Source organism: Myxocyprinus asiaticus, chromosome 8, assembly GCF_019703515.2.
Source record: "Myxocyprinus asiaticus isolate MX2 ecotype Aquarium Trade chromosome 8, UBuf_Myxa_2, whole genome shotgun sequence".
NCBI classification, from domain to species: Eukaryota; Metazoa; Chordata; class Actinopteri; order Cypriniformes; family Catostomidae; genus Myxocyprinus; species Myxocyprinus asiaticus.
The window spans coordinates 37244663-37272122 of NC_059351.1; the positions used below are offsets into that span (position 1 = coordinate 37244663).

Consider the following 27460-nt stretch of genomic DNA (forward strand, 5'->3'; position numbering starts at 1 on the left):
AATACATAATTTGGCCATTTTGCAATAACTGTTCGGTTTGCCGGTAAACAGAAGTGGCATTTTTACATTTATGCATTTGGCAGATGCTTTTATCCAAAGCAACTTACAGTGTACTTATTACAGGGACAATCCCACCGGAGCAACCTGGAGTTAAGTGCCTTGCACAAGGACACAATGGTGGTGGCTGTGGGGATTTTTCCCTTGTGTCAGCTCCACAATATACCAGCTGATTTGTCAATGGATAGTCAACACTTTCTGTTTTTGTCTTTTCAAGTTTATGCAAATTTGACTAAATATTGCATAAAATAAATGTTTGTTTCACTCTGTAAATGTTCATCTACTTTGCTGTTGTTAAATTGTATTATGTATACTGGAATTTTTTATCGGCCATTGAAATATCCATATTGGTCGACCAGTAGTCCTGATCAAGCCTTCTTAAGCTGGTCTACCAGACTGACCAGCTGACAAAGTGCCCCAAACCCCATTAAAGCCAGCAAAAAGACCAGTCTGACCAGTCTATAAGACCAGAAAAGCAGCTTACAGTAGGTTTGATGTAGCTGTTTCTTAAGCATGGTTGTCAAGTACTAAAACAGATAACGCTCAGTTATCCCAATAAACCAGGGACTATGTCAAACTCTGAATGTAGATATTAGAATCAATACAGGGCAATACAGGCAAAGCACAAGCAACAGTTCATGTTGCTTGTGCTTTGATGATTAATGCTTTTTGACTGTTGATGCAATGCCGCTTCCTGACCACTGGGTGGCAAAAGGTAACAGGAAGAAGGTCTTGGTTCCGAATAAAATTCTAACTGCCTCACTTCCTGCTTAGAAACGCTCCTTCGCAGCGTTTCTGTAAATTGCAATATATTACTTTAGTTTTATCAGAACTATAAAGAATTATGAATACGGTATTATCGAGGGCGAACTCGCTCTTTGCCTTCTCTCTCAGTGTGATGGCAGCTCTTACATTTGGATGCTTTATTACTACAGCGTTTAAAGACAGAAGCGTTGAGGTGGATATACACGTATCCAGAGTCACGATGTAAGTTAACTGCACTATTTCTGATTCTGAGACCAAAATAGCAATCATAAGACCATATGACAATTTTTTTGGGTTGAGACTTGGCATCCCTGAGTATTTATAATGATATGTTTTTCCAGTATATGGGACCTGTAGATGCTGAGCTGCTGTCCAATAGCAATGCAGCACGTGAACTATGAGTATGAAATAAAGCGCGAAATAGAGATCTTATTTTAAAGTGTTTACATTTGTGTTGCACTTTTGAAAACGTCTGAAAGATTATTTATCAGGACGTTTTTTCTCTCATTACACACACACTCTCTCTCTCTCTTTTTTTTTACAATTTCATTTTTAGTGTGCTGTGTTAGCGCAAAAACTACTGTGCTGTGAAAAAATATTTGCCCCCATCCTTGTTTCTTCTGTTTTTGTGTATATCTCATACTAAATTGTTTCAAAAATTCAAACAAAATCTAACATAAAACAAAGGCAATCTGACTAAACACAAAATACAGTTTTTAAATGACAATGTTATTTATTGAAGCAAAAAAGTTATCCAGTACCAACTGGGCCTGTCTGAAAAAGAATTTGCCCCCTTAGTTACTAAATCCCCAAATCTATGAAACTGCATTCATAATGGAGTTCAGCTGGACTAGACACACCCAGGCCTGATTACTGCCAGCCCTGTTCAATCAAATCAACACCTAAATAGAACTTTTTCTGGTTAAAGGTCTCACTCAGTAGCACACTATGCCAAGGTTGAAAGAAATTCCAGAAATGATTGAAATACATCAGTCCGGGAAGGGTTATAAAGCTATTTCAAAGGCTCTGGAACTTTAAAAAACCACAGTGAGAGCCATTATCTTAAAATGGAGAAAACTTGGCACAGCATTGAACCTTCCCAGAAGTGGCCGACCTTCCAAACTTCCTCCAAGAGCACAGCGACAACTCTTTAAAAAAAAATAATTCCAAGGAACTGCAGGCATGCATCAATAAAAGTCATTGTTCATGACTCCACTATCAGAAAGGCACTGGCCAAAAATACCATCCATGGAAGAGTGGTGTGGCAAAAGCTATTGCTAACCCAGAAGAACATTAAGGCTTGTCTGAATGTTTCCAAAAACACACCTTGATGATCCTCAAACCTTTTGGGAGAATGTTCTGAAAGTGGAACTGTTTGGAAGATGGGTCCCGTTACATCTGGTGTAAATCATACCTACGGTAAAGCATGGTGGTGGTAGTGTAATGGTGTGGGGATGCTTTGCTGCTTCAGGGCCAGGGCGATTTGCAATAATTGAGGGAAACGTGAATTCTGCGCTCTCCCAGAAAATCTTAAAGGAGAACATCCGGTCATCAGTCCGTGAGTTGAAGCTCAAGTGCAACTGGATTATGCAGCAAGACTATGATCCAAAGCATATGATTAAGTCCACCTCTGAATGGCTCAAAATTATAGTTCTGGAGTGGCCTAGTCAAAGTCTTGATTTGAACCCGATTGAGATGCTGTGGCAGGACCTTAAACCCTCCAGTGTGGCTGAACTCTGCAAAGAAGAGTGGGCCAAAATTCACCACAGCATTGTCAAAGACTGATCTCCAGTTATTGGAAGTATTTGGTTGCGGTTGTTGCTGCTAAAGGTTGCAAAACCAGATATAAAGTTTAAGGGGGCAGTTAGTTTTTCACATGGGTGATATAGGTGTTGGATAACTTTTTTTGCTTCAAAAAACAAAAACTTTATTTTGTGTTTACTCTGGTTACCTTAATTTTATGTTATAACTCATTTGAAGATCTAAAACCATTTAGTATGAGAAAAAGAAATCAGGAAGGGGCAAATACTTTTTCACAGCACTGTACATTAATTTGTAATGCCTAAGCATTTGCAACATGACTTCATACAATGAGAGATAAATGTGCAATGAAAAATTAAATAAAAATAACAATTTACCTGTTTCTTGTGACGTCACCGAATGACTGCGCTGCCATGTTTGTGACCAATATTCCATATTCCTTCATTGTGCTGTGCTGTGAGATAAAACACAAACCTTTTTCAGGAGTTAAAAGAAGCTCTTACATTAATACAGATGGGATCATCACAGATGTTTTTTTTAATACTGTAACTAAATCAGACCAGAAAACAACACAAAATAATTTATAACTTCTGAGTGAGAGATGTTTACGGTGATGTGCCGGTGTCATGATAAATTGTGTCTGCCTGTGAAACTGTGTCCCCAGGGGGTAACTGCTCAGGACACAATGGTTTTTCCATCATAATTGCTGGTGGTCATATAAGACTGTAAGGTGTGTAAATATGTAAAATAATTTGTAATATTGTGGTTCTGTAATTCTGTAGCAGATAGCTTGCCAAATGGAATCTAACTGAAAAACCCACAGAACAAGAAATGTTTAATTTCACGATCTATAGCTGTGGTAATATACCATTATGTGTAAAAAAAAAAAAAAAAAAAAAAATATTTAGAAGTCATCAAATGTGGTATTTACAAAGTTATATTGACATACATCATAAAAGGATTTTGTAGGATTTTTACTCAGGCAGTTTATATAAACCTTATTCACACTAGAGCTTTCTTTGATTTTTAATGGGAATGACGAGGCTGTGCAGGATAGACTTGCAGTCTCTTCAATGGGCTATACTGCAGTTTAAAGTGTTTTTGGATCATTCCGCGGACAAAACATTGATAAAATATCTGTCCAAGAACATTCAGTATACAAAGAACTCCAGACAACATGAGTTGTGGAAAATCAGATGTGATCTAAGAGCTTTATACAAGGGATGGGCATTCATCAATAATTTGGTATTCAAATATTTAAGCTCATAAAAAACAAATACTTGAAAATTCTATTATTTAAATGAAGGTAATTAATCAGAAAGAGACGCTGTAAAATTATTTTTTTAGTCAAAGTTTGTGTCACCATTTAAAAAAATCAAGCTTCTAATTATATCCAAAACAAGCTTATATTATGTCCTGTTTTTTTTTGTTGAAAACATTTAAACAAGCAATGCGTGAAAACAAAAAAGTTTTTTTTTTTTTTGAGCATTTAAACTAAAGCAAAGCGAAGAAAAAGAAACCGCTAATGAAGTGGACTGACGCAATTAATTATACAAGACGAATATAAACACTCGACAAATAATAGTTATGTTTATATTTTATCTCATGTCATGTTATTGTTGAGAAACTAGCATATCCACATGCTCAATAAACTATACTCATTTGTAAACACCAGTTTAAATGATGGAATGTCCCTTACCTACAATAGTCTTTCTCGGATGCCATGTTTGTTGTTTACAGGAGCGTCATGGGGATTAGGTTGTTACGGGGATGCTACTTTCTGTCGAGCTGCACATTTACAGGAGTAAAGAGTACACCACTTATACAGTACATTTAAACAGGAACCCAGCTTTCTCGCAGTAAGCCACATTGCAATAACCCGCTTTTTGGTGTCCATCTAAACATACTGACAGAACGGTTTTGCTCATCAAATGTGATCAACTCGTGTCCACACTCAACAGCGCCACCCAGTGCATTCTGTTATAACTGTCAGTTTGGGTGTTCAGGATTTAACATGCATCTCACTGTATATATGGCCAGCAAAGCAAAACTTTGTGAAATTCGAATAGTATTTTTACATTTCGAATAATTATTGCAGAATGAATACTCAAGTATTCTACTATTCGTGCACATCCCTACTTTATACAGCTATATACCATTCGTGCCATTGAAGAGATGGTAAGTCTATACCTCACAGCTTTGTCATTCCCATTAAAAATCATATTATAGTACTATAGTACTCATCACCTTATTCAGCCCGCCCCTTTTCCACACTCTGCTGTTCTGTGTTTTGTCATCTAACTTCCTGTTTGTATTGAAGTTACTGAGAAGAGTCGATCAAAATAGATTACAGAAAGTATTTTTCACCAAGAGTTGATGTAGTGAGTCTACAGCACCCCTTTAATACATGAAAATGCTAGTGAGGTGTTTCTTTCTGTCGCTCTAAATGTTATTTTTTCAGACACACACGGAGGTAAATTGGACCTGGCAGATCACATTTGGACAGCTATGACACACTGCACTTTTTCATAATACAAGCATTTAATTGTTATACGTGTAATTCTGCTTAATTTTTAGGTTTCAACTTAAATTAACTTGTTAATTTTAACTAAATTGTTAAAATGTGTAGTTGATATGAAATTTCCAACAGTGACAGCTCATATTATTACACTTGCAAGTTCAACATTAAAGAAAATGACAATTGTACTTTTTAAAATTAATTTGTCACCCTACATTTTTTAGAGGCTTAAATGTGATTGAAATTGTTGTAAATGGAATATAAAATAAAACATAGTCTTTCACATGTGTATGTGTGTATAAATATAGTGTCCACCCATCATGCTTTAACGCTCAAAAAAAATCTGCTTTAACCATAACGCAATGGGTGAATGACACGAGAAGATGGTCAGAGGTGTCTTACAGAGATATTTTTATGACTTTGTGTTGTCTCTTGGAGTTTCATGAGCACAGAAGAGTATCAGTACGTCCACAGCGTGAAGGTAGGATCTTGTGTGTTTATGAATGAAGTACTCTTGTTTTAAAATCTCCCCGGTCTGCTACCAGTTGTTATGACATCCCCTGAACACTTTAAAGTACTCATGATAGCTTTTGACAACTCTAACCTGTAAATCCATTTTGCTAGCTAATTACACTTTGACATCAACACCATATATCTATATAGAGCCGCTAGAATGGAAGTTCCGAGACAATTTTCAAGATGGCTGCGCACTAGTTTCTCTGGCGCATAAGGTGAATAGAGACCGCTGGCAGCACGTCATACCCGGGGGTGTGGTTTAGCATGGGGAAAGCGAAGCCTTGTTACCATAGTTACTCGTACATTCCTATGAGGAAAAAGGGGAGACATATCCGACAAATTTGGCTATTGTAACGACGAAAAATATGACGAAAAGCTGTTGTGTAATTTTTTCACTCCAAACAATGCTAAAAAACTAAAAACTGATTTTTTTATTGCCCGTCAACTGACAGAAATAGAAGCCTAAAGAAGAGCACTAGTCAACCATATGCGGCGTACGTGCTTTAATATATTTGTGAAACATCCGAGTGAATTCAAGACTAAATAGATTATCATATCACAACAGCGGTTCCAGCAGAGACATAATGATGAGTTAACACCAGAAAACAAGGCAAAAACTTGTCATGATCGAAGTGGAGCACTGCTTATTGTTTTTCATACTTTAATCTATCAAACATTCTAAGGGGATCTATTTCTCGGTAAGTTCAGTTTGGCGAAGTGTTTTCATTATGTTTTTCGTTGTTAAAAAAGCCAAATCTATCAATATTTCTCCCCGTTTTCCTCAAAGGAATGTATGAGTAACTATGGTACCAGCGCTTTGCTTTCCCCGTGAATGAAGCCTTGTTTTTACTTTCGCTGACTGCGCACACCTCCGTAAATTCTGGAGGCATTTATACTTGACAGGTTCGCCATTGTACTATTCTTTTAAACGTCAGGGGGCAGTCAAGTATCCTCTAAAGCAACCGGAAGTAACAGTGAGAAGTAGTAGTTTGCCGAAATGACGTCAGATCATAAAGATGGCGCCCTGCGTGCAGTTGCTTGATGCTGAAGAGGAATTGTTGTGTTTGTTGTTGTGTAAAAGATGACGTAGAAGGAGATGGAATGTCTGCCCGTTACATACAACCAGACAAAGAGATGGTGAATACACTGCTTTTGTGAAGCAGATGCGTGCAGTGGATGAGGAGATGCACTTTAGCTATTTCCGCATGTCTGCCCACCGGTTTGATGACTTGGTGCATCGCATCAAGCCGTATGTCGAACACAAAATGACACATGAGCCCTGTGAGTTTGGAAGAAAGACTGGCTGTCACACTGCGTATACTTGTGTCTGGTAACAGCCAGAAATGTGTTGCTGCAAGTTACAAATTGGGATCGACCACAGTCTCACTGATGGTGAGTGAGGTCTGCCGGACCATCTGGAGGGCTCTGAAAGACGAGTTTGTCTCCTCGCCAAAAGACAATAAATGGCTCGAGATCAGGTGGGATTTCTGGAAATTGTGGAATGTACCCAATTGTTTGGGGTGCGTGGATGGCAAACATGTGGTCATCAAAGCACCACCAAATGCTGGGAGTGATTGCTACAATTATAAAGGGACACACTCCATTGTTCTCATGGCCATCTGTGATGCCAAGTATCGTTTCACAGTGGTGGACACTGGTTCATACAGATGTCAATGTGGTGGTGGGATTTTCAATAGCAGTATTTTTGGGTCCAAACTTGTACGGGGCACCCTTGAACTTCCTCAGCCTGAAAACCTGCCGGGTACCAAAATAAAACTTCCACATGTGTTCCTGGGAGATGCTGCATTCCCCCTGAACTGGGTTTGACCCTATCCAGGTAATAATACAATTTTTTTTTATATAAACCAGGCACTACCAAGAAATTGTTCATATACAAGATGTGAACATAATGGAACATAATAACAGAACACCTTTTTCACATGTTTGCATTTGTCTATTTTACAGGTGCCAACTTGAATGATGCTTAAAGTGTACATTACAGACCGTCAAGGGCAAGTAGAGTGATTGAAAACATTTTTGGCATCCTTGCTGCACGCTGGAGGATCTTGGATGACCCATTGAGTTCCACCCTGAAAAGACCGTGGATGTTGTGAAGGATTGTGTGGCCCTTCACAACATGCTAACCCACATCCAAGTATATTCCACCAAATTTTCCAGATGGCACCACAGCATCAGGGGAGCAAGTGCCGGATGAAAGGAGACAGCTTGTGTCTGGAGACAATAACCTGGTCGAGTCAGGAAGACACTCTATCTCGGGCAGCAATTGTAGTGAGAACTTACTTTGTCTTTCTCACACCACAGGGCCTTGTACCTTGGCAGGATACTGTCATCTGAAGAGGCTGTTTACAGTAAAGAAAGGCATATTATATTGATTTAGTGCAGTGACTGTATCTACCTATGTAAAACCATTCATTAAAAATCTTAGTAATTATCAAACTTCATCCGGTGTTGTTTTTATTCAATATCCAATAAAAGGCACAGTACAAATACTTGTATTTATGACTTTAACACTTAAAAATGCTTATAGTATATTTCTTGAATTTATAATCCTATAAAATTATACAAGTATATAGATATGCTACAATATTTCTTAAAATAGTCCACACAAAACAGGGATGCCAACTCGTAAGAGGTAAAAAAGGTGAGAGAGTCATAGCAGGTGTTTCTGGGGTATGATTTTCATGGTTTTAATTATGCATTAAAGTTAATTTGTAAAGCTTTTAGTATAGCTTTGAAGCAATTTTAAAGAATACTATATATAAAATTTTACCAGACAATTTGGGCAAATTAGCTTAAAAAAAGTTTAATTTAGCCAAAAGATGAGTAGTTTGCATCTCTGAGTAATGCTACAGTATTGGAGGGTATATATATATATATATATATATACACTATATTGCCAAAAGTATTCGCTCACCCATCCAAATAATTGAATTCAGGTGTTCCAATCACTTCCATGGCCACAGGTGTATAAAATGAAGCACCTAGGCATGCAGACTGCTTCTACAAACATTTGTGAAAGAATGGGCCGCTCTCAGGAGCTCAGTGAATTCCAGCGTGGTACTGTGATAGGATGCCACCTGTGCAACAAGTCCAGTCGTGAAATTTCCTCACTACTAAATATTCCACAGTCAACTGTCAGTGGTATTATAACAAAGTGGAAGCGATTGGGAATGACAGCAACTCCAAGGCCACGTAAAATGACAGAGCGGGGTCAGCGGATGCTGAGGTGCATAGTGCACAGAGGTCGCCAACTTTCTGCAGAGTCAATCGCTACAGACCTCCAAAGTTCATGTGGCCTTCAGATTAGCTCAAGAACAGTGTGTAGAGAGCTTCATGGAATGGGTTTCCATGGCTGAGCAGCTGCATCCAAGCCATACATCACCAAGTGCAATGCAAAGTGTCGGATGCAGTGGTGTAAAGCACGCCGCCACTGGACTCTAGAGCAGTGGAGACGCATTCTCTGGAGTGACGAATCACGCTTCTCCATCTTGCAGTCTGATGGACGAGTCTGGGTTTGGCGGTTGCCAGGAGAACGGTACTTGTCTGACTGCATTGTGCCAACTGTGAAGTTTAGTGGAGGGGGGATTATGGTGTGGGGTTGTTTTTCAGGAGCTGGGCTTGGCCCCTTAGTTCCAGTGAAAGGAACTCTGAATGCTTCAGCATACCAAGAGATTTTGGACAATTCCATGCTCCCAACTTTGTGGGAACAGTTTGGGGATGGCCCCTTCCTGTTCCAACATGACTGCGCACCAGTGCACAAAGCAAGGTCTATAAAGACATGGATGAGCGAGTTTGGTGTGGAAGAACTTGACTGGCCTGCACAGAGTCCTGACCTCAACCCGATAGAGCACCTTTGGGATGAATTAGAGCGAAGACTGCGAGCCAGGCCTTCTCGTCCAACATCAGTGTCTGACCTCACAAATGCGCTTCTGGAAGAATGGTCAAAAATTCCCATAAACACACTCCTAAACCTTGTGGAAAGCCTTCCCAGAAGAGTTGAAGCTCTTATAGCTGCAAAGGGTGGGCCGACGTCATATTAAACCCTATGGATTAAGAATGGGATGTCACTTAAGTTCATATGCATCTAAAGGCAGATGAGCGAATACTTTTGGCAATATAGTGTATATATATATATATACACACACACATACATACATACATACATACACTGGCAGCCAAAAGTTGGGGATAATGTATAGATTTTGCTCTTATGGAAAGAAATTATTTCTTTTAGTCACCAAAGTGGCATTCAGCTGATCACAATGTATAGTCAGGACATTAATAACGTGAAAAATTACTATTACAATTTGAAAAATATGTTCAGAATTTCTTAAACTACTTCAAAGAGTTTTCATCACAAAATCCTCCACGTGCAGCAATGACAGCTTTGCAGATCCTTGGCATTCTAGCTGTCAGTTTGTCCAGATACTCAGGTGACATTTCACCCCATGCTTCCTGTAGCACTTGCCATAGTTTTGTCGGGCACTTCTCACGTATCTGAGGTGATCCCACAAAAGCTCAATGGGGTTAAGATCCATAACACTCTTTTCCAATTATCTGTTGTCCAATGTCTGTGTTTCCTTGACCACTCTAACCTTTTCTTTTTGTTTTTTTGTTTCAAAAGTGGCTTTTTTTTATTTCAATTTGGAATGCCCAATTCTCAAAGTCCTCGTGGTGGCGTAGTGACTCGCCTCAATTCGTGTGGCGGAGGACAAATCTCAGTTGCCTCCGCATCTGAGACCGTCATTCCGCGCATCTTATCACGTGGCTTGTTGCGTGTTACCGCGGAGACATAGCGCATGTGGAGGCTTCACGCTATTCTCCACGGCATCCACGCGCAACTCACCACACGCCCCACCGAGAGCGAACCACATTATAGCGACCATGAGGAAGTTACCCCAATGTGACTCTACCCTCCCTAGCAACCGGGCCAATTTGGTTGCTTAGGAGACCTGGCTGGAGTCACTCAACACACCCGGGATTCAAACTTGCGACTCCAGGGGTGGTATTCAGCGTCTTTCGTCGCTGAGCTACCCAGGCCCCCAAAAGAGGCTTTTTCTTTGCAATTCTTCCCATAAGGCCTGCACCCCTGAATCTTCTCTTTACTGTTGTACATGAAACTGGTGTTGAGTAGGTAGAATTCAATGAAGCTGTCATCTGAGGACATGTGAGGCGTCTATTTCTCAAACTAGAGACTCTGATGTACTTATCCTCTTGTTTAGTTGTACATCTGGGCCTTCCACATCTCTTTCTGTCCTTGTTAGAGCCAGTTGTCCTTTGTCTTTGAAGACTGTAGTGTACACCTTTTATGAAATCTTCAGTTTTTTTTGGCAATATCAAGCATTGTATAGCCTTCATTCCTCAAAACAGTGATTGACTGATCAGTTTCTAGAGAAAGCTGTTTCTTTTTTGCCATTTTTGTTTTACCTAATATTGACCTTAAGACATGCCAGTCTATTGCACACTGTGGCAACTCTAAAACAAACACAAAGATCATGTTAAGCTTCATTTAACGAACCAAATAGCTTTCAGTTGTGTTTGATATAATGGCAAGTGATTTTCTAGTACCAAATTAACAATTTAGCATGAATACTCAAGGATGAGGTGTTGGAGTGATGGCTGCTGGAAATGGGGCCTGTCTAGATTTGATCAGAAATGACATTTTTCAAATAGTGATGGTGCAGTTTTTTTATGTCAGTAATGTCCTGACTATACTTTGTGATCAGTTGAATGCCACTTTAGTGAATTAAAGTACCAGTTTCCTTCCAAAACAGCTAAATCTGTACATTATTCCAAACTTTTGGCTGCCTCTGTGTGTGTGTGTGTGTGTGTGTGTGTATGTGTGTGTATATATATATATATACACACATACACATACACACTACCGGTCAAAAATTTTGAAACACTTGACTGAAATGTTTCTCATGATCTTAAAAATCTTTTGATCTGAAGGCATATACTTAAATGTTTGAAATTAGTTTTGTAGACAAAAATATAATTGTGCCACCATATTAATTTATTTCATTATAAAACAAAAATTTAATAAAAAAATGAATAAAAAAAAACGTTTTTGAAATTGATGACTTGGACCAAATAATAAGGAAAAGCAGCCAATAAGTGCCCAACATAGATGGGAACTCCTTCAGTACTGTTTAAAAAGCATTCCAGGGTGATACCTCAAGAAGTTGGTTGAGAAAATGTCAAGAGTAAATTCTAGGCAAAGGGTGACTACTTTGAAGATGCTAAAATATAACACAGTTTTGATTTATTTTGGATTTTGTTTAGTCACAACATAATTCCCATAGTTCCATTCATGTTATTCCATAGTTTTGATGACTTTACTATTATTCTAAAATGTGAAAAGAAAATTTTTTTATAATTAATTAAATATAATTCAAAACCTTTGACCGGTAGTGTGTGTGTGTGTGTGTGTGTGTGTGTGTGTGTGCGTGTGTGTGTGTGCGTGTGTGTATGAGCCAACTCATTGGGCCATATTCCTTAAATGTGAGCAAAACAAATTTGTGTGAATGCATTCTGATGTAAATTGTCCCATTGAATTGAATGGGGCAATATATGTAAGAATGGTTCTACTAACTGTCGACTATTAGTAACTAAACATAACCTAAACAAATTTGTGTGAATGCATTCAACGTGTTTTTATGCATTATTGTTCTGCAAAGCCTCAAAAAGTACTTGAAGTCTGAACTTCACTTCAGACTTCTGCTGAGGATCAACTTTTGCCAACATGTCACCAAGGACAATGGCAAATTTGTAATCCTCACTCTCCTGCTCCTTGGCTCTTTCCATGTCCTAGTCCAACCTCTGCAATCACTTTAGAAGGACATCCTCGGTGCTCTGATTTCTTTTACATATGGAATCTGTAGGACCTGAAGATGGCAGATCTAAGGAATGGAATGAGATGCCTTCAGGGGAAGTTGCATCCGTGCAGGGAGAGGTAGTACAGTTGGGAGACGAAGATGTGAGATGAGGAGATGGGACAAGGGGAATTGGTGAGATAGGAGATGGTGATGGCATGTAGGACTCTGGTGAGGAGCTGCAGGTCTCGGTCTCTGTTATAGATGATGATGACTTTCAGATGACTGTGTGGCTGTGCAGCTGTTTGTCTCCAGCTGGTCATCGCTGGGGCCCACTTGATCTTCCTCCCAAACAAAGAAACAAATCAATAAGTTTCAGCTCTATAAAGTACAATTTGTAAACATACTAATCAATTGAACTATGTCATAAACGGGTATGTAAAATCTACCAATTTGTCACTATTTTCTACTTTTCAAGCTTTTCTCCATTGGTTGATCAAAGCACACTGCACGAGGATCACATACAAATACCGGTGTTTAACAAATTGGGATAACCATCCAAGCTCAGACAGGATTGGTGATACATGCTTAAATCCACTTGGGTCACCGCTTCTGCCATGAACCCTCTTTTTGGTCTTTACAAATGTATCTCTTTAGTTCTTCCATTCTTTTTGGCCAAAAAAATTCTTCCTTGCCCACGGTGGCTGCAGTTTCTCTCCATGAATTGCTAGCCATCTGACTGTCTCTATGAGACCGCATAGACGGATCATAAAGGTGCCTGTATAGATGTACCTGTTCAGCCAATATTGCCTCGAAATTATTCATTTCTGAATGCGCACTTCCGCCAATGCCGCGATTACATAATTTTTGCCGCGCGCAACCTCGCGAACAAGCGGCTGTGTCGAGTGTAAACCACTGATATATACACTATATTGCCAAAAGTATTCGCTCACCCATCCAAATAATTGAATTCAGGTGTTCCAATCACTTCCATGGCCACAGGTGTATAAAATGAAGCACCTAGGCATGCAGACTGCTTCTACAAACATTTGTGAAAGAATGGGCCGCTCTCAGGAGCTCAGTGAATTCCAGCGTGGTACTGTGATAGGATGCCACCTGTGCAACAAGTCCAGGCGTGAAATTTCCTCGCTACTAAATATTCCACAGTCAACTGTCAGTGGTATTATAACAAAGTGGAAGCGACTGGGAATGACAGCAACTCAGCCACGAAGTGGTAGGCCACGTAAAATGACAGAGCGGGGTCAGCGGATGCTGAGGCGCATAGTGCGCAGAGGTCGCCAACTTTCTGCAGAGTCAATCGCTACAGACCTCCAAAGTTCATGTGGCCTTCAGATTAGCTCAAGAACAGTGCGTAGAGAGCTTCATGGAATGGGTTTCCATGGCTGAGCAGCTGCATCCAAGCCATACATCACCAAGTGCAAGGCAAAGCATCGGATGCAGTGGTGTAAAGCACGCCGCCACTGGACTCTAGAGCAGTGGAGACGCGTTCTCTGGAGTGACGAATCACACTTCTCCATCTGGCAATCTGATGGACGAGTCTGGGTTTGGCGGTTGCCAGGAGAACGGTACTTGTCTGACTGCATTGTGCCAACTGTGAAGTTTGGTGGAGCAGGGATTATGGTGTGGGGTTGTTTTTCAGGAGCTGGGCTTGGCCCCTTAGTTCCAGTGAAAGGAACTCTGAATGCTTCAGCATACCAAGAGATTTTGGACAATTCCATGCTCCCAACTTTGTGGGAACAGTTTGGGGATGGCCCCTTCCTGTTCCAACATGACTGCGCACCAGTGCACAAAGCAAGGTCCATAAAGACATGGATGAGCGAGTTTGGTGTGGAAGAACTTGACTGGCCTGCACAGAGTCCTGACCTCAACCCGATAGATGAATTAGAGCGAAGACTGCGAGCCAGGCCTTCTCGTCCAACATCAGTGTCTGACCTCACAAATGCGCTTCTGCAAGAATGGTCAAAAATTCCCATAAACATGCTCCTAAACCTTGTGGAAAGCCTTCCCAGAAGAGTTGAAGCTGTTATAGCTGCAAAGGGTGGGCCGACGTCATATTAAACCCTATGGATTAAGAATGGGATGTCACTTAAGTTCATATGCGTCTAAAGGCAGATGAGCGAATACTTTTGGCAATATAGTGTATATATATATATATATATATATATATATATATATATATATATATATATATATATATATATATATATGGAACTGGAATGCTGACGCACGTTAAACTGCCTGCAGGAGGTGAAGCCACTGGAAGTGTTCGAGCGGCCATCTTGGTATGCCCAAACTGTCATAGAGCAGCAATGACTGACAGGTGAAACTCCCGTTTCACCGTCTCCGACTTCCGGATACGACAGTTGCATTTTGCTCTCAAGTGGCAGTCATGTTTAATATTTAATTAGCTTGTTCTGAATAACATTCGTTACGAGGGAGAAGATATATGCGGATTGCGATGTCAGAGCATACATCAGAGCCTATCAGTACAGCACAACGATCACCAAAGGAAACGACAAAACTGTCCACAAGTTGTAATGTAAGTATGAAAAGCTGTAATATTTGCTTGTTTTTGGGTGACAACATGTCCGTTTGCCTCAGAGGGTTCTTAAAGTCAAACCCGGATTTTTAATTCGCCTAAAATGCCTGGGATTTGCCTGTTTTCATATTGAAGTGCTCGCTGTTGTCATACATGGTTACATATAAAAAATTACATGTTCGTTTGCCATTTAAACCTAGCATATCAGTTGAATTTTAACCAGTTTTGCTTGTCCCACTCTCTACACGTGATGGAGAGAGAGCGCATGCTCTTATTCAAGTGACTGCGAGAACAAGGCACTTTTTGATGAAAACATAAAACAAGTAACTCTGAACAAACACTTCAATGTTCACAATAAATAAGTCTGAAAATGTCTTTTTGTATCTTACCTCAGTTTCAGTGAGCTAATTTACATTCAGCTGATCTGTTCACTGATTAATTTTGTTAGTGGTGGATACTATTTGATATAGATACACATAACTCACTCGGGCTTTTAAAGAAACTGGAAAAATTCAGACTTTAAATAAATAATTACATGTGTAGGATGTTTGCGTTGTATGGATGTACATGCAGATTTCAGATATAAAATTGGTGATTGAATGATTGTTTACTCGCTGAAATGAGATGCTTTCCTATTAAGTCAATAGGGACATTGGAATGTTTGGGCACAGCAATATGGCGGCACAGTGGCTTCAGTGTTATGATGTCATATGCAATCCAGTTTTATATTATATATCAGTGGTATAAACCAGGCTTGAGCGGGGACTCCTTGCTGACTGTATCTATTAGCCAATGGGATTGCTATGACTTGAGATGCGGACTAAATTTTTATGGGTGGACACGATTCATCACGACACCTGTGGGCGTGTGTACTCGCCTGGTCACACATCAGACTCGCCCGCGTCCATGGATGAATCGTGGATAAAATATCTTTAAATGTCTGCGAAAGTTCAATTTAGCAATATTTGTGCTGTCTTCAGACCTGTATGAACTATTCCTGCGTAAATTGACTCTCTCTCATTTTCTCCCCAGTAAAAATCTGGACGACTTCACAGGACCAAGAGAGAGGAGTGATTTGGGCTTTGTGACGTTTGACTTAACTGCTGATATCCTTTTGACTGGACAGACCACTGCTGTGACACAGCTATCCCATGCATAATGAGACAATTTTCCATTTAATCACACTTAAACATAGAGCCATATTGACATTGTTTGCCTTAACTCCTTTATTACATCTTCAGCCAATATTTGACTGGAATGTGAAGCAGCTCTTTCTTTATTTGTCTGCAGAGTATTCAACCAAAAGCAATGTAAGTCTTGACCACTTCTGTCTATCCAGAGAGACAGTTGGCTTGCAGAGTACAGTTTTTAAGTTATATTGTTAATGAAAATCTTGCTGTTTGAATGGAAATTAAATGTCAATACACCAAACCTGTTTGTTTTTTCCACATCAGTCAAGAGTCTTTATTACCCTGTTAGGCCCTGAACCAGGTGGTGCTGTGGGACAAGATTGTCTTGAGAGGTGAAAATACCAAACTAAACCAGAGAGATATTAAATCCAAGTACTACTTCTTTGATGATGGTAATGGTCTGAGGTTAGTTCCTTTGTTCAAATTATTTGTAAGACTGACCATTTGAAATAGTTGCAATGGTTTGAGTGAGATCTCCAGATGAGTATATATACTGTAAAATGGAAACACATCACCTATTGGTGTGAAATTGTGCAATAAAGAGCTGTATATGGCAAAAATAAAATAATAAAAAATATATATATATATATTTATAATATTATTATTATTATTATTATTTATTTATTTTTTTTAAACATAATGATTTACAATTCACGATTTTTTAACTTTTAAATGCACTAATAATGAACTAAGAAGTAGGGCTGCCCCCTAATGGTCGACCAAACTTTAGTCGATGAGAAAAGTCTTGGTCGACCAAGTTTTGATTGGTCGGTTGGTCGCAGAAAAAAAAAATCAACAGTAAACCAACGTACCGCTGGTTGGATGCTAGGTGGTACTATGGGGTCATTTTCATTAAGCAGGGTTAGGGTTAAGCCTACACAATAAAGCAAGACACCTTGATTTCAAACTTTTGAACTTTATTTTTTATTTATTTGAACTAAAAATTCAAATGAAACTGAAAAAAATTGAGTGCAGTTAAAATGTGTGTTGTTCAGCTTTTTGAAAGATGGCTTTACAACAGTTGTGAAGGACAACATCTCTCTGGCAAAGAACCTACTTCATCCGTGCATTCTCTACCGGTCGGGTATTTCGTTGTCCGGGAAAATACATCATGTGTGTGAATAAATACGTTTTGTTCCCTCCTTCACAATATACAGTTGTGCTCAAAAGTTTGCATACTCTGGCAGAAATTGTGAAATTTTGGCATTGATTTTGAAAATATGACTGATCATGTCTTTTATTTAAGGTTAGTGATCATATGATACCATTTATTATCACATAGTTGTTTGACTCCTTTTTAAATCATAATGGTAACAGAAATCACCCAAATGGCCCTGATCAAAAGTTTACATACCCTTGAATGTTTGGCCTTGTTACAGACACACAAGGTGACACACACAGGTTTAAATGGCAATTAAAGGTTAATTTCCCACACCTGTGGCTTTTTAAATTGCAATTAGTGTCTGTGTATAAATAGTCAATGAGTTTGTTAGCTCTCACGTGGATGCACTGAGCAGGCTAGATACTGAGCCATGGGGAGCAGAAAAGAACTGTAAAAGACCTGTGTAACAAGATAATGGAACTTTATAAAGATGGAAAAGGATATAAAAAGATATCCAAAGCCTTGAAAATGCCAGTCAGTACTGTTCAATCACTTATTAAGAAGTGGAAAATTCGGGGATCTCTTGATACCAAGCCAAGGTCAGGTAGACCAAAAAAGATTTCAGCCACAACTGCCAGAAGAATTGTTCAGGATACAAAGAAAATCCCACAGGTAACCTCAGGAGAAATACAGGCTGCTCTGGAAAAAGACGGTGTGGTTGTTTCAGGGAGCACAATACGACAATACTTCAACAAAAATTAGCTGCATGGTCGAGTTGCCAGAATGAAGCCTTTACTGCGCCAGTGCCACAAAAAAGCCCGGTTACAATATGCCCGACAACACCTAGACACGCCTCACAGCTTCTGGCACACTGTAATTTGGAGTGACGAGACCAAAATAGAGCTTTATGGTCACAACCATAAGCGCTATGTTTGGAGAGGGGTCAACAAGGCCTATAGTGAAAAGAATACCATCCCCACTGTGAAGCATGGTGGTGGCTCACTGATGTTTTGGGGGTGTGTGAGCTCTAAAGGCACAGGAAATCTTGTGAAAATTGATGGCAAGATGAATGCAGCATGTTATCAGAAAATACAGGCAGACAATTTGCATTCTTCTGCACGAAAGCTGCGCATGGGATGCTCTTGGACTTTCCAGCATGACAATGACCCTAAGCACAAGGCCAAGTTGACCCTCCAGTGGTTGCAGCAGAAAAAGGTGAAGGTTCTGGAGTGGCCATCACAGTCTCCTGACCTTAATATCATCGAGCCACTCTGGGGAGATCTCAAACGTGCAGTTCATGCAAGACGACGAAAGACTTTGCATGACCTGGAGGCATTTTGCCAAGAAGAATGGGCAGCTATACCACCTACAAGAATTTGGGGCCTCATAGATAACTATTACAAAAGACTGCACGCTGTCATTGATGCTAAAGGGGGCAATACACAGTATTAAGAACTAAGGGTATGCAGACTTTTGAACAGGGGTCATTTCATTTTTTTCTTTGTTGCCATGTTTTGTTTTATGATTGTGCCATTCTGTTATAACCTACAGTTGAATATGAATCCCATAAGAAATGAAAGAAATGTGTTTTGCCTGCTCACTCGTGTTTTCTTTAAAAAATGGTATCTATATTACCAATTCTCCAAGGGTATGCAAACTTTTGAACACAACTGTATATATATCGCAATATCCAATTAAATCAGCAACCCTTGGGCTGAGGGATCAGTGAATATTCTTGCTTTAGTGATTTTGCATTGAAAATTAAATTAATTTAAAAAATGAAAAACTGAAATACATTTCTCAATTCAAATTGCACTCCAAACGAAACGAAAAAGCAATTAAAATAATGAAGTGATCAAAAAAATAATATATAGCCTGTATAAGTAACCTTTCCATTTACCGTCAGGCAAGTATCCATCTAAACATGCAGGTGGAAGATTACTTACACAAATGAAGACATAAAAACAATTATAATGATGATAATAATCACTAAAATATAAAACATGGTTCGAGGTGAACGTGTTTTTGTATTATTTTATGCTTTAATCACAGATGTAGGCTTGCAGAGTTGTGGTCACAATGGACTGTTCTGTGGAAATAAACTCAAATGAACTCAAAGCACCTCCTAAGCTGAGATGTCTGAGGTCATTTGCAGCACTCATAGACGATACTGTTCTTGCAACAAAAAAAAAATTCAGATGACAGAAACAAAGAAAGAGTGAGAATCTTTTACATGTGCGTGTTCCACTGCATGCCTCCAAACAAACATGCATGCGCATAGATGGCTTTTCTGTCATCTATTATTAATAATATTAATAAAGTGCGTGTCTGTGTGTCTACGGGCAAATTATTTGTAATATTAATTTGATAATATCAATAGCCTAATAATAATAATTTAATACATGGGAAAATGAGCTAAATATCGTCTTGACATCGTCAAAGGCATCATCTATTGGCTATCACTCTGACCATCGTCGATCCCCGAGATCATCGTCTGTCGGCACAACCCTAATGTGCATTTCTCTCTATAAATTAACAAAATGTTCAGACAGTCTCCTTGCTGGTTTTTCCAACATATTCAGAATCATTACCGCTTTTGTCGATGTCGCTGTGGCACGCTTAGTGCGTGCGCTTGTAAAATGTATATTTTAGACATTTTTATGGTTTAGTAATTCTCTGTAATGTAGAACAGTGTTAGCAATGTTACTTAAAACATTCTTTCTCAGCTTTGGAACTCGAACCATTTTCTGATGCCCCCCAACATTATTTATTTATATATATATATATATATATATATATATATATATATATATATATATATATATATATATATATATATATATATATATATTATATATTATATATACAGTGGTGTGAAAAAAAAAGCTTTTTTTGCATGTTTGTCACACTTAAATGTTTCAGATCATCAAACAAGTTTAAATATTAGTCAAAGATAACACAAGTAAACACGAAATGCAGTTTTTAAATGAAGGTTGTTATTATTAAGGGAAAACAAAATCCAAACCTACATGGCCCTGTGTGAAAAAGTGTTTGCCCCACCTGTTAAAACATAACTTAACTGTGGTTTATCACACCTGAGTTCAATTTCTCTAGACACACCCAGGCCTGATTACTGCCACACCTGTTCTCAATCAAGAAATCACTTAAATAGGACCTGCCTGACAAAGTGAAGTAGACCAAAAGATCTTCAAAAGCTAGACATCATGCCGAGATCCAAAGAAATTCAGGTACAAATGAGAAAGAAAGTAATTGAGATCTATCAGTCTGGAAAAGGTTATAAAGCCATTTCTAAAGCTTTGGGACTCCAGAGAACCACAGTGAGAGCCATTATCCACAAATGGCAAAAACATGGAACAGTGGTGAACCTTCCCAGGAGTGGCCGGCCGACCAAAATTACCCCAAGAGCGCAGCGACGACTCATCCAAGAGGTCACAAAAGACCCCATAACAACATCCAAAGAACTGCAGGCCTCACTTGCCTCAGTTAAGGTCAGTGTTCATGACTCCACCATAAGAAAGAGACTGGGCAAAAATGGCCTGCATGGCAGAGTTCCAAGACAAAAAAAAACTTCTGAGCAAAAAGAACATTAAGGCTCGTCTCATTTTTGCCAGAAAACATCTTGATGGTCCCCAAGACTTTTGGGAAAATACTCTGTGGACTGACGAGACAAAAGTTGGAACTTTTTGGAAGGTGTGTGTCCCATTACATCTGGCGTAAAAGTAACACCACATTTCAGAAAAAGAACATCATACCAACAGTAAAATATGGTGGTGGTAGTGTGATGGTCTGGGGCTGTTTTGCTGCTTCAGGACCTGGAAGACTTGCTGTGATAAATGGAACCATGAATTCTGCTGTCTACCAAAAAATCCTGAAGGAGAATGTCCGGCCATCTGTTCGTGACCTCAAGCTGAAGCGAACTTGGGTTCTGCAGCAGGACAATGATCCAAAACACCAGCAAGTCCACCTCTGAATGGCTGAAGAAAAACAAAATGAAGACTTTGGAGTGGCCTAGTCAAAGTCCTGACCTGAATCCTATTGAGATGCTGTGGCATGACCTTAAAAAGGCAGTTCATGCTCGAAAACCCTCCAATGTGGCTGAATTACAACAATTCTGCAAAGGTGAGTGGGCCAAAATTCCTCCACAGCGCTGTAAAAGACTCATTGCAAGTTATCGCAAACGCTTGATTGCAGTTGTTGCTGCTAAGGGTGGCCCAACCAGTTATTAGGTTTAGGGGGCAATCACTTTTTCACACAGGCCCATGTAGGTTTGGATTTTGTTTTCCCTTAATAATAACAACCTTCATTTAAAAACTGCATTTTGTGTTTACTTGTGTTATCTTTGACTAATATTTAACCTTGTTTGATAATCTGAAACATTTAAGTGTGACAAACATGCAAAAAAATAAGAAATCAGGAAGGGGGCAAACACTTTTTCACACCACTGTGTGTATATATATATATATATATATATATATAATAATTAAATTAATATCATAAATGTGCGACTAGTCGACTAATGGCTTAAACTAACGACTACTAGTCGACTAGGAAAATCTTTGGTCGGGGGCAGCCCTACTAGGAAGTAACTTCAATGTGATCCAAATAACATGTTCTTTAATAGAATCCATGGCAGCCTGGTTAGATAAATCAAATTTCTTTTCATTATAGAAAACATAGGTGTGCAAGAAAAAAGACACCACACAAGAAAAAAAAAAAAATCGCATTTATTTGAAATAACCCAGATGCTCAGAAATAGTAGTATAAAACAAGAAAACTGGAAAAAAAAAATTTAGACGATGTAGGTGTTATTTTTTATCTAAACCAAGTCTTTCTAGAATGTTATCTAGAAACCAATATCTAGAAATTATCAAGTTTATCTAGTATGTATTCATTACTAGTATATCAAACTGTTCCAAATTGCAAGGTTTGTCAAAATTATCCTTTCCCAAATTTTGGATTTAGATGCAGTACACTTGAAACATGTAACAGATCATAGCAATAATTAGTGATTTATCTGAATAATTATGGTAAAAGGAGCAGCGGTGGATGTTTGATTCTCCTATTTATAGCCTATACAAATAATTTGATATAAAGCGATCTGTAACTGTCACATACATAACGTTTTATTGTGGGTATTATTTAAAGAAAAGAAAGGAAACTTTTTTGTTCATTAACATGCAAACAACACCTAATTAAGCTGGTGTATTCATATATGCTGGACGTTGAGCTGCAATCACACTGTACAATAGTATTTGGTATGACATCATCTCCATGTTGTTAACCTATGTTACACTTATTTGGAGTGTGCACACGTGCAGCTGACCAGATAGGGGCGGCATCAAGCCAAGTGCTATGATTTTTTTTTTTCTCTTCCTTATTCAGCCTTTTGGTAGATTGATAATTTATCTATATATAGTGTTTGCTAATATTGATATTTTATGCAAAACCTCGATTTCTCAAAACGTAAATTCGAATAAATCGATAAAATAGAAAAATTCACCCACCCCTAACTTAATTAGTGAAATAAGTAATAATAATTATAATAATAGAAAAACTAACAAAACAGAAATTTAGGGTTTGCAACTAAATATTGTTTTGATAATTTATTGTTCTTTGATCATTTCTTTGATGAATCAATGGATTAGATGAAAAAGATAACAGATAAAACTGTCCTGATGAGTTGCTGTTCTTTAGTGTCTTGTGCGAATACAATTTGTATTCAGCAATGCCTGATGCCTCTGGCGCATAGAAGCATTGAGCCTCTTAATCTGTAGTTATGTGATGTTACTCCATTCTTACAGAAAAGCTTGTCAAATTTGCTGATTGCTGCCTGGCAAAATGGAACATTTTGCAGATTTATATTTAAAATGTTCATAAATTGCCGATTCAGTCAAATAGGCTGACCCATGAATCCGAGAGTCACTGAGATCACAGTCTGGAAACCTGCTTTGAACATTTTGGCCCTATTTTAAGAGTGTTAGCTTTGCGCTATGCCATAAGTCATAAGCGCAAAGTCAATGGGCATGGCCATGAAGTTTTGTTATTTTCGTGCAAGCATGCAGTAAGTTTAAGCGCAAGTGGGTTTAGCGAATTCGCGTGCGCAACGTGCTAATGGGCTGGTCGAGTGAAATTTAATTCTGAGGTTCTTCTCTGGTTATTGCAGCATCTGCGTCCTATTATGTAGTCCATTCCCTCAAGCACCAGCGATATAAACAAAAACAGCACATTCATAAGAAGTTGTTAGAGTAAATGGACTGAATGCAGTGTATTAGAATAATATAAAGTGCATCCGGAAAGCGCTTCACTTTTTCCACATTTTGTTATGTTACAGCCTTATTCCAAAATGGATTAAATTCATTATTTTCCTCAAAATTCTACAAACAATACCCCATAATGACAACGTGAAAGAAGTTTGTTTGAAATCTTTGCAAATTTATTAAAAATAAAAAACAAAAAAAATCACATGTACATAAGTATACACAGCCTTTGCCATGACACTCAAAATTGAGCTCAGGTGCATCCTGTTTCCACTGATCGTCCTTGAGATGTTTCTACAACTTGATTGGAGTCCACCTGTGGTAAATTCAGTTGATTGAACATGATTTGGGAAGGCACACACCTGTCTATATAAGGTCCCACAGTTAACAGTGCATGTCAGAGCACAAACCAAGCCATGAAGTCCAAGGAATTGTCTGTAGACCTCCGAGACAGGATTGTATCAAGGCACAGATCTGGGGAAGAGTACAGAAAAATTTCTGCAGCATTGAAGGTCCCAATGAGCACAGTGGTCTCCATCATCCGTAAATGGAAGAAGTTTGGAACCACCAGGACTCTTCCTAGAGCTGGCCGCCCGGCCAAACTGAGCGATCGGGGGAGAAGGGCCTTAATCAGGGAGGTGACCAAGAACCCGATGGTCACTATGACAGAGCTCCAGCGTTTCTCTGTGGAGAGAGGAGAACCTTCCAGAAGAACAAACATCTCTGCAGCACTCCACCAATCAGGCCTGTATGGTAGAGTGGCCAGACAGAAGCCACTCCTCAGTAAAAGGCACATGACAGCCCTTCTGGAGTTTGCTAAAAGGCACCTGAAGGACTCTCAGACCATGAGAAACAAAATTCTCTGGTCTGATTAAACAAAGATTGAACTATTTGGCCTGAATGGCAAGCGTCATGTCTGCAGGAAGCCAGGCAACGCTCATCACCTGGCCAATACCATCCCTACAGTGAAGCATGGTGGTGGTGGCAGCATCATGCTGTGGGGATGTTTTTCAGCGGTAGGAACTGGAAGACTAGTCAGGATCAAGGGAAAGATGAATGCAGCAATGTACAGAGACATCCTTGATGAAAACCTGCTCCAGAGCGCTCTGGACCTCAGACTGGGGCGAAGGTTCATCTTCCAACAGGACAACGACCCTAAGCACACAGCCAAGATAACAAAGGAGTGGCTCCGGGACAACTCTGTGAATGTCCTTGAGTGGCCCAGCCAGAGCCCAAACTTGAACCTGATTGAACATCTCTGGAGAGATCTGAAAATGGCTGTGCACCGATGCTCCCCATCCAACCTGATGGTGCTTGAGAGGTCCTGCAAAGAAGAATGAGAGAAACTGCCCAAAAATAGGTGTGCCAAGCTTGTAGCATCATACTCAAAAAGACTTGAGGCTGTAATTGGTGCCAAAGATGCTTCAACAAAGTATTGAGCAAAGGCTGTGAATACTTATATGTGATTTTCTTTTTTTTTTCTTTTTTTTTTTTTTTTTAATAAATTTGCAAAGATTTCAAACAAACTTCTTTCACGTTGTCATTATGGGGTATTGTTTGTAGAATTTTGAGGAAAATAATGAATTGAATCCATTTTGGAATAAGGCTGTAACATAACAAAATGTGGAAAAAGTGAAGCGCTGTGAATACTTTCCAGATGCACTGTACACTACCGGTCAAAAATTTTGAAACATTTGACTGAAATGTTTCTCATGATCTCAAAAATCTTTTGATCTGAAGGCGTATGCTTAAATGTTTGAAATTAGTTTTGTAGACAAAAATATAATTGTGCCACCATATTAATTTATTTCATTATAAAACAAAGTTTTTGAAATTGATGACTTGGACCAAATAGTAAAGAAAAGCAGCCAATAAGTGCCCAACATAGATGGGAACTCCTTCAGTACTGTTTAAAAAGCATCCCAGGGTGATACCTCAAGAAGTTGTCAAGCGGTATCACCTGTCAAGAGTACATGTCTGCAAATTCTAGGCAAAGGGTGACTACTTTGAAAATGCTAAAATATAACACAGTTTTGATTTATTTTGGATTTTGTTTAATCACAACATAATTCCCATAGTTCCATTTATGTTATTCTATAGTTTTGATGACTTTACTATTATTCTAAAATGTGAAAAAAAAAATTATAATAAAGAATGAAAGTGTTTCAAAACTTTTGACCGGTAGTGTAAATATAGACATGCTCCTTTTATATCCTTAGAAAAGGTTTTTGTCGTCAAGATTTGGATGTGTGCTCTGTTAAATTATAGGGAATGTAAGTATTATTCATAATTTTCATCTACTGACACACATTATGGCTAGTATTTATAGTGATTGTAACAGAATGCACTTCACATCTACTAGTTGATTATGAACAATTAAATTCTTTAATTGATACAAAAAAAATTAAGCCAAAAATATTTCTATATTTAAACTACACTTCAAATGAAACGAAAATCAATAATCAAAATAACGAAATGGTAAAAAAAATCATATACCAAATCCTCTCCAACTTCTTTCACCGGCACCTTTTGCAGTGACTTAATCACTGTAAGACAACAGGTGGGAAAATTACAGTACAAATTATATCATAAATACAATTGTAAACATAAACACAGTAATAATAATTTAAAAATAATCCATAAAACAAATCTCAAATTGTTTCATAAAACGGCTACAACAGTGATTGTCAGGGGTATAATTTGATGTTCCACTATATTCACTATAATAGTTTGGACAACTTTATTACCACCTGCTGGTGGAAACCCCAAACTGCGAATGTAAGAACTGAATTTAGATTTTGCGCTGAAAACAGACCTGCTTTTGAAACGTCTTTGAGCAGTGACCTAGTTCTCAGGAAGATAGCAAATTGCGCTTTGCGCCACTGCATTAACATACACCCACAGTTAGCGCAAACACTCCCACCTACGGCCACTTGCGCTTTGCGCTGGCACGAAAATTGCACTTAGAATTAGCGCTTTTACGAAAATTGGATAAGACGTAGTGCACAGCCATTGTGTGTAGCACTGTGCTTTATGCACTCATGAAAACACACAGCCCTCTCTCTACAGGTAGTGTACTATTTTTGTTCTTTCAATGTTGTCATCTGTACTAGGAAATAAAAATTTGACATACAGAACTAAAAAATACAGAAATCGACATGTTATGGCTTCTTGTCGCTCTTAAATGACTTATATTATTTCCACCCAAATGTAGGGCAAATAAGAACATCACTCTCACTCTCTCCTGGAATGTTGTGCCAAATGCTGGAATCTTGCCATTGGTCATGGGATCCGGACACAAGTCATTCACCTTCCCTGAAACATATGAAACTGCAAAGAGCTACTGAACTGTCCCAGTCCATCCCAAACCATGTTTGTTAATGTTGTGCTCTGTACAAGTTTTAATAAAAGCTGAAAAATTATTTAAAGGAGTGACTTCTTTGAACTTGAAGTCAGGCAGTCATATGCCATTATATCACTTCTAGTTTAAAAACAGGAAACCTCAGGTTGTTCTACACTTGTCTCAGTGTGGAAAAGAATTTGCTTAAAGGGATAGTTCACCAAAAAATTAAAATTCCCTCATTATTTACTCACACTCATGCCATCCCAGATGTGTGTCTTTCTTCTGCTGAACAAAAATGAAGATTTGTAGAAGAATATTTCAGCTCTGTAGGTCCATTAAATGCAAGTGAACGGTGGCCAAAACTCTGAGGCTCCGAATAGAACATAAATGCAGCCTAAATGGAATCCATACGAATCCAATGGTTTAATGTACATCTTCAGAATCTATATGATAGATTGTGGGTGAGAAACTCCCTAAAACCCCCTCCCTACCCAGTAGGTGGTGATATGCACAAGGAATGCAAATTGATAAAAA

At 38.7% G+C, this 27460-nt stretch overlaps 1 protein-coding gene and 1 long non-coding RNA gene across 2 annotated transcripts; both read left to right on the forward strand.

Annotated features, from left to right (window-relative positions):
* Window positions 1-785: 785 nt before the first annotated feature.
* Window positions 786-27005, forward strand: LOC127445454 (signal peptidase complex subunit 3-like). Its single transcript, XM_051705544.1, has 5 exons — window positions 786-1044; window positions 16046-16119; window positions 16247-16323; window positions 16493-16608; window positions 26798-27005. Exons 1-5 carry the CDS (start codon window positions 902-904, stop codon window positions 26928-26930), a joined length of 543 nt encoding a protein of 180 aa, XP_051561504.1. The 5' UTR covers window positions 786-901; the 3' UTR covers window positions 26931-27005.
* On the forward strand, window positions 1085-8079 carry LOC127445457 (uncharacterized). The gene is made up of 2 exons (XR_007897989.1): window positions 1085-7454; window positions 7583-8079. It is a non-coding gene; the product is annotated as an uncharacterized LOC127445457 (long non-coding RNA).
* Window positions 27006-27460: the final 455 nt, after the last annotated feature.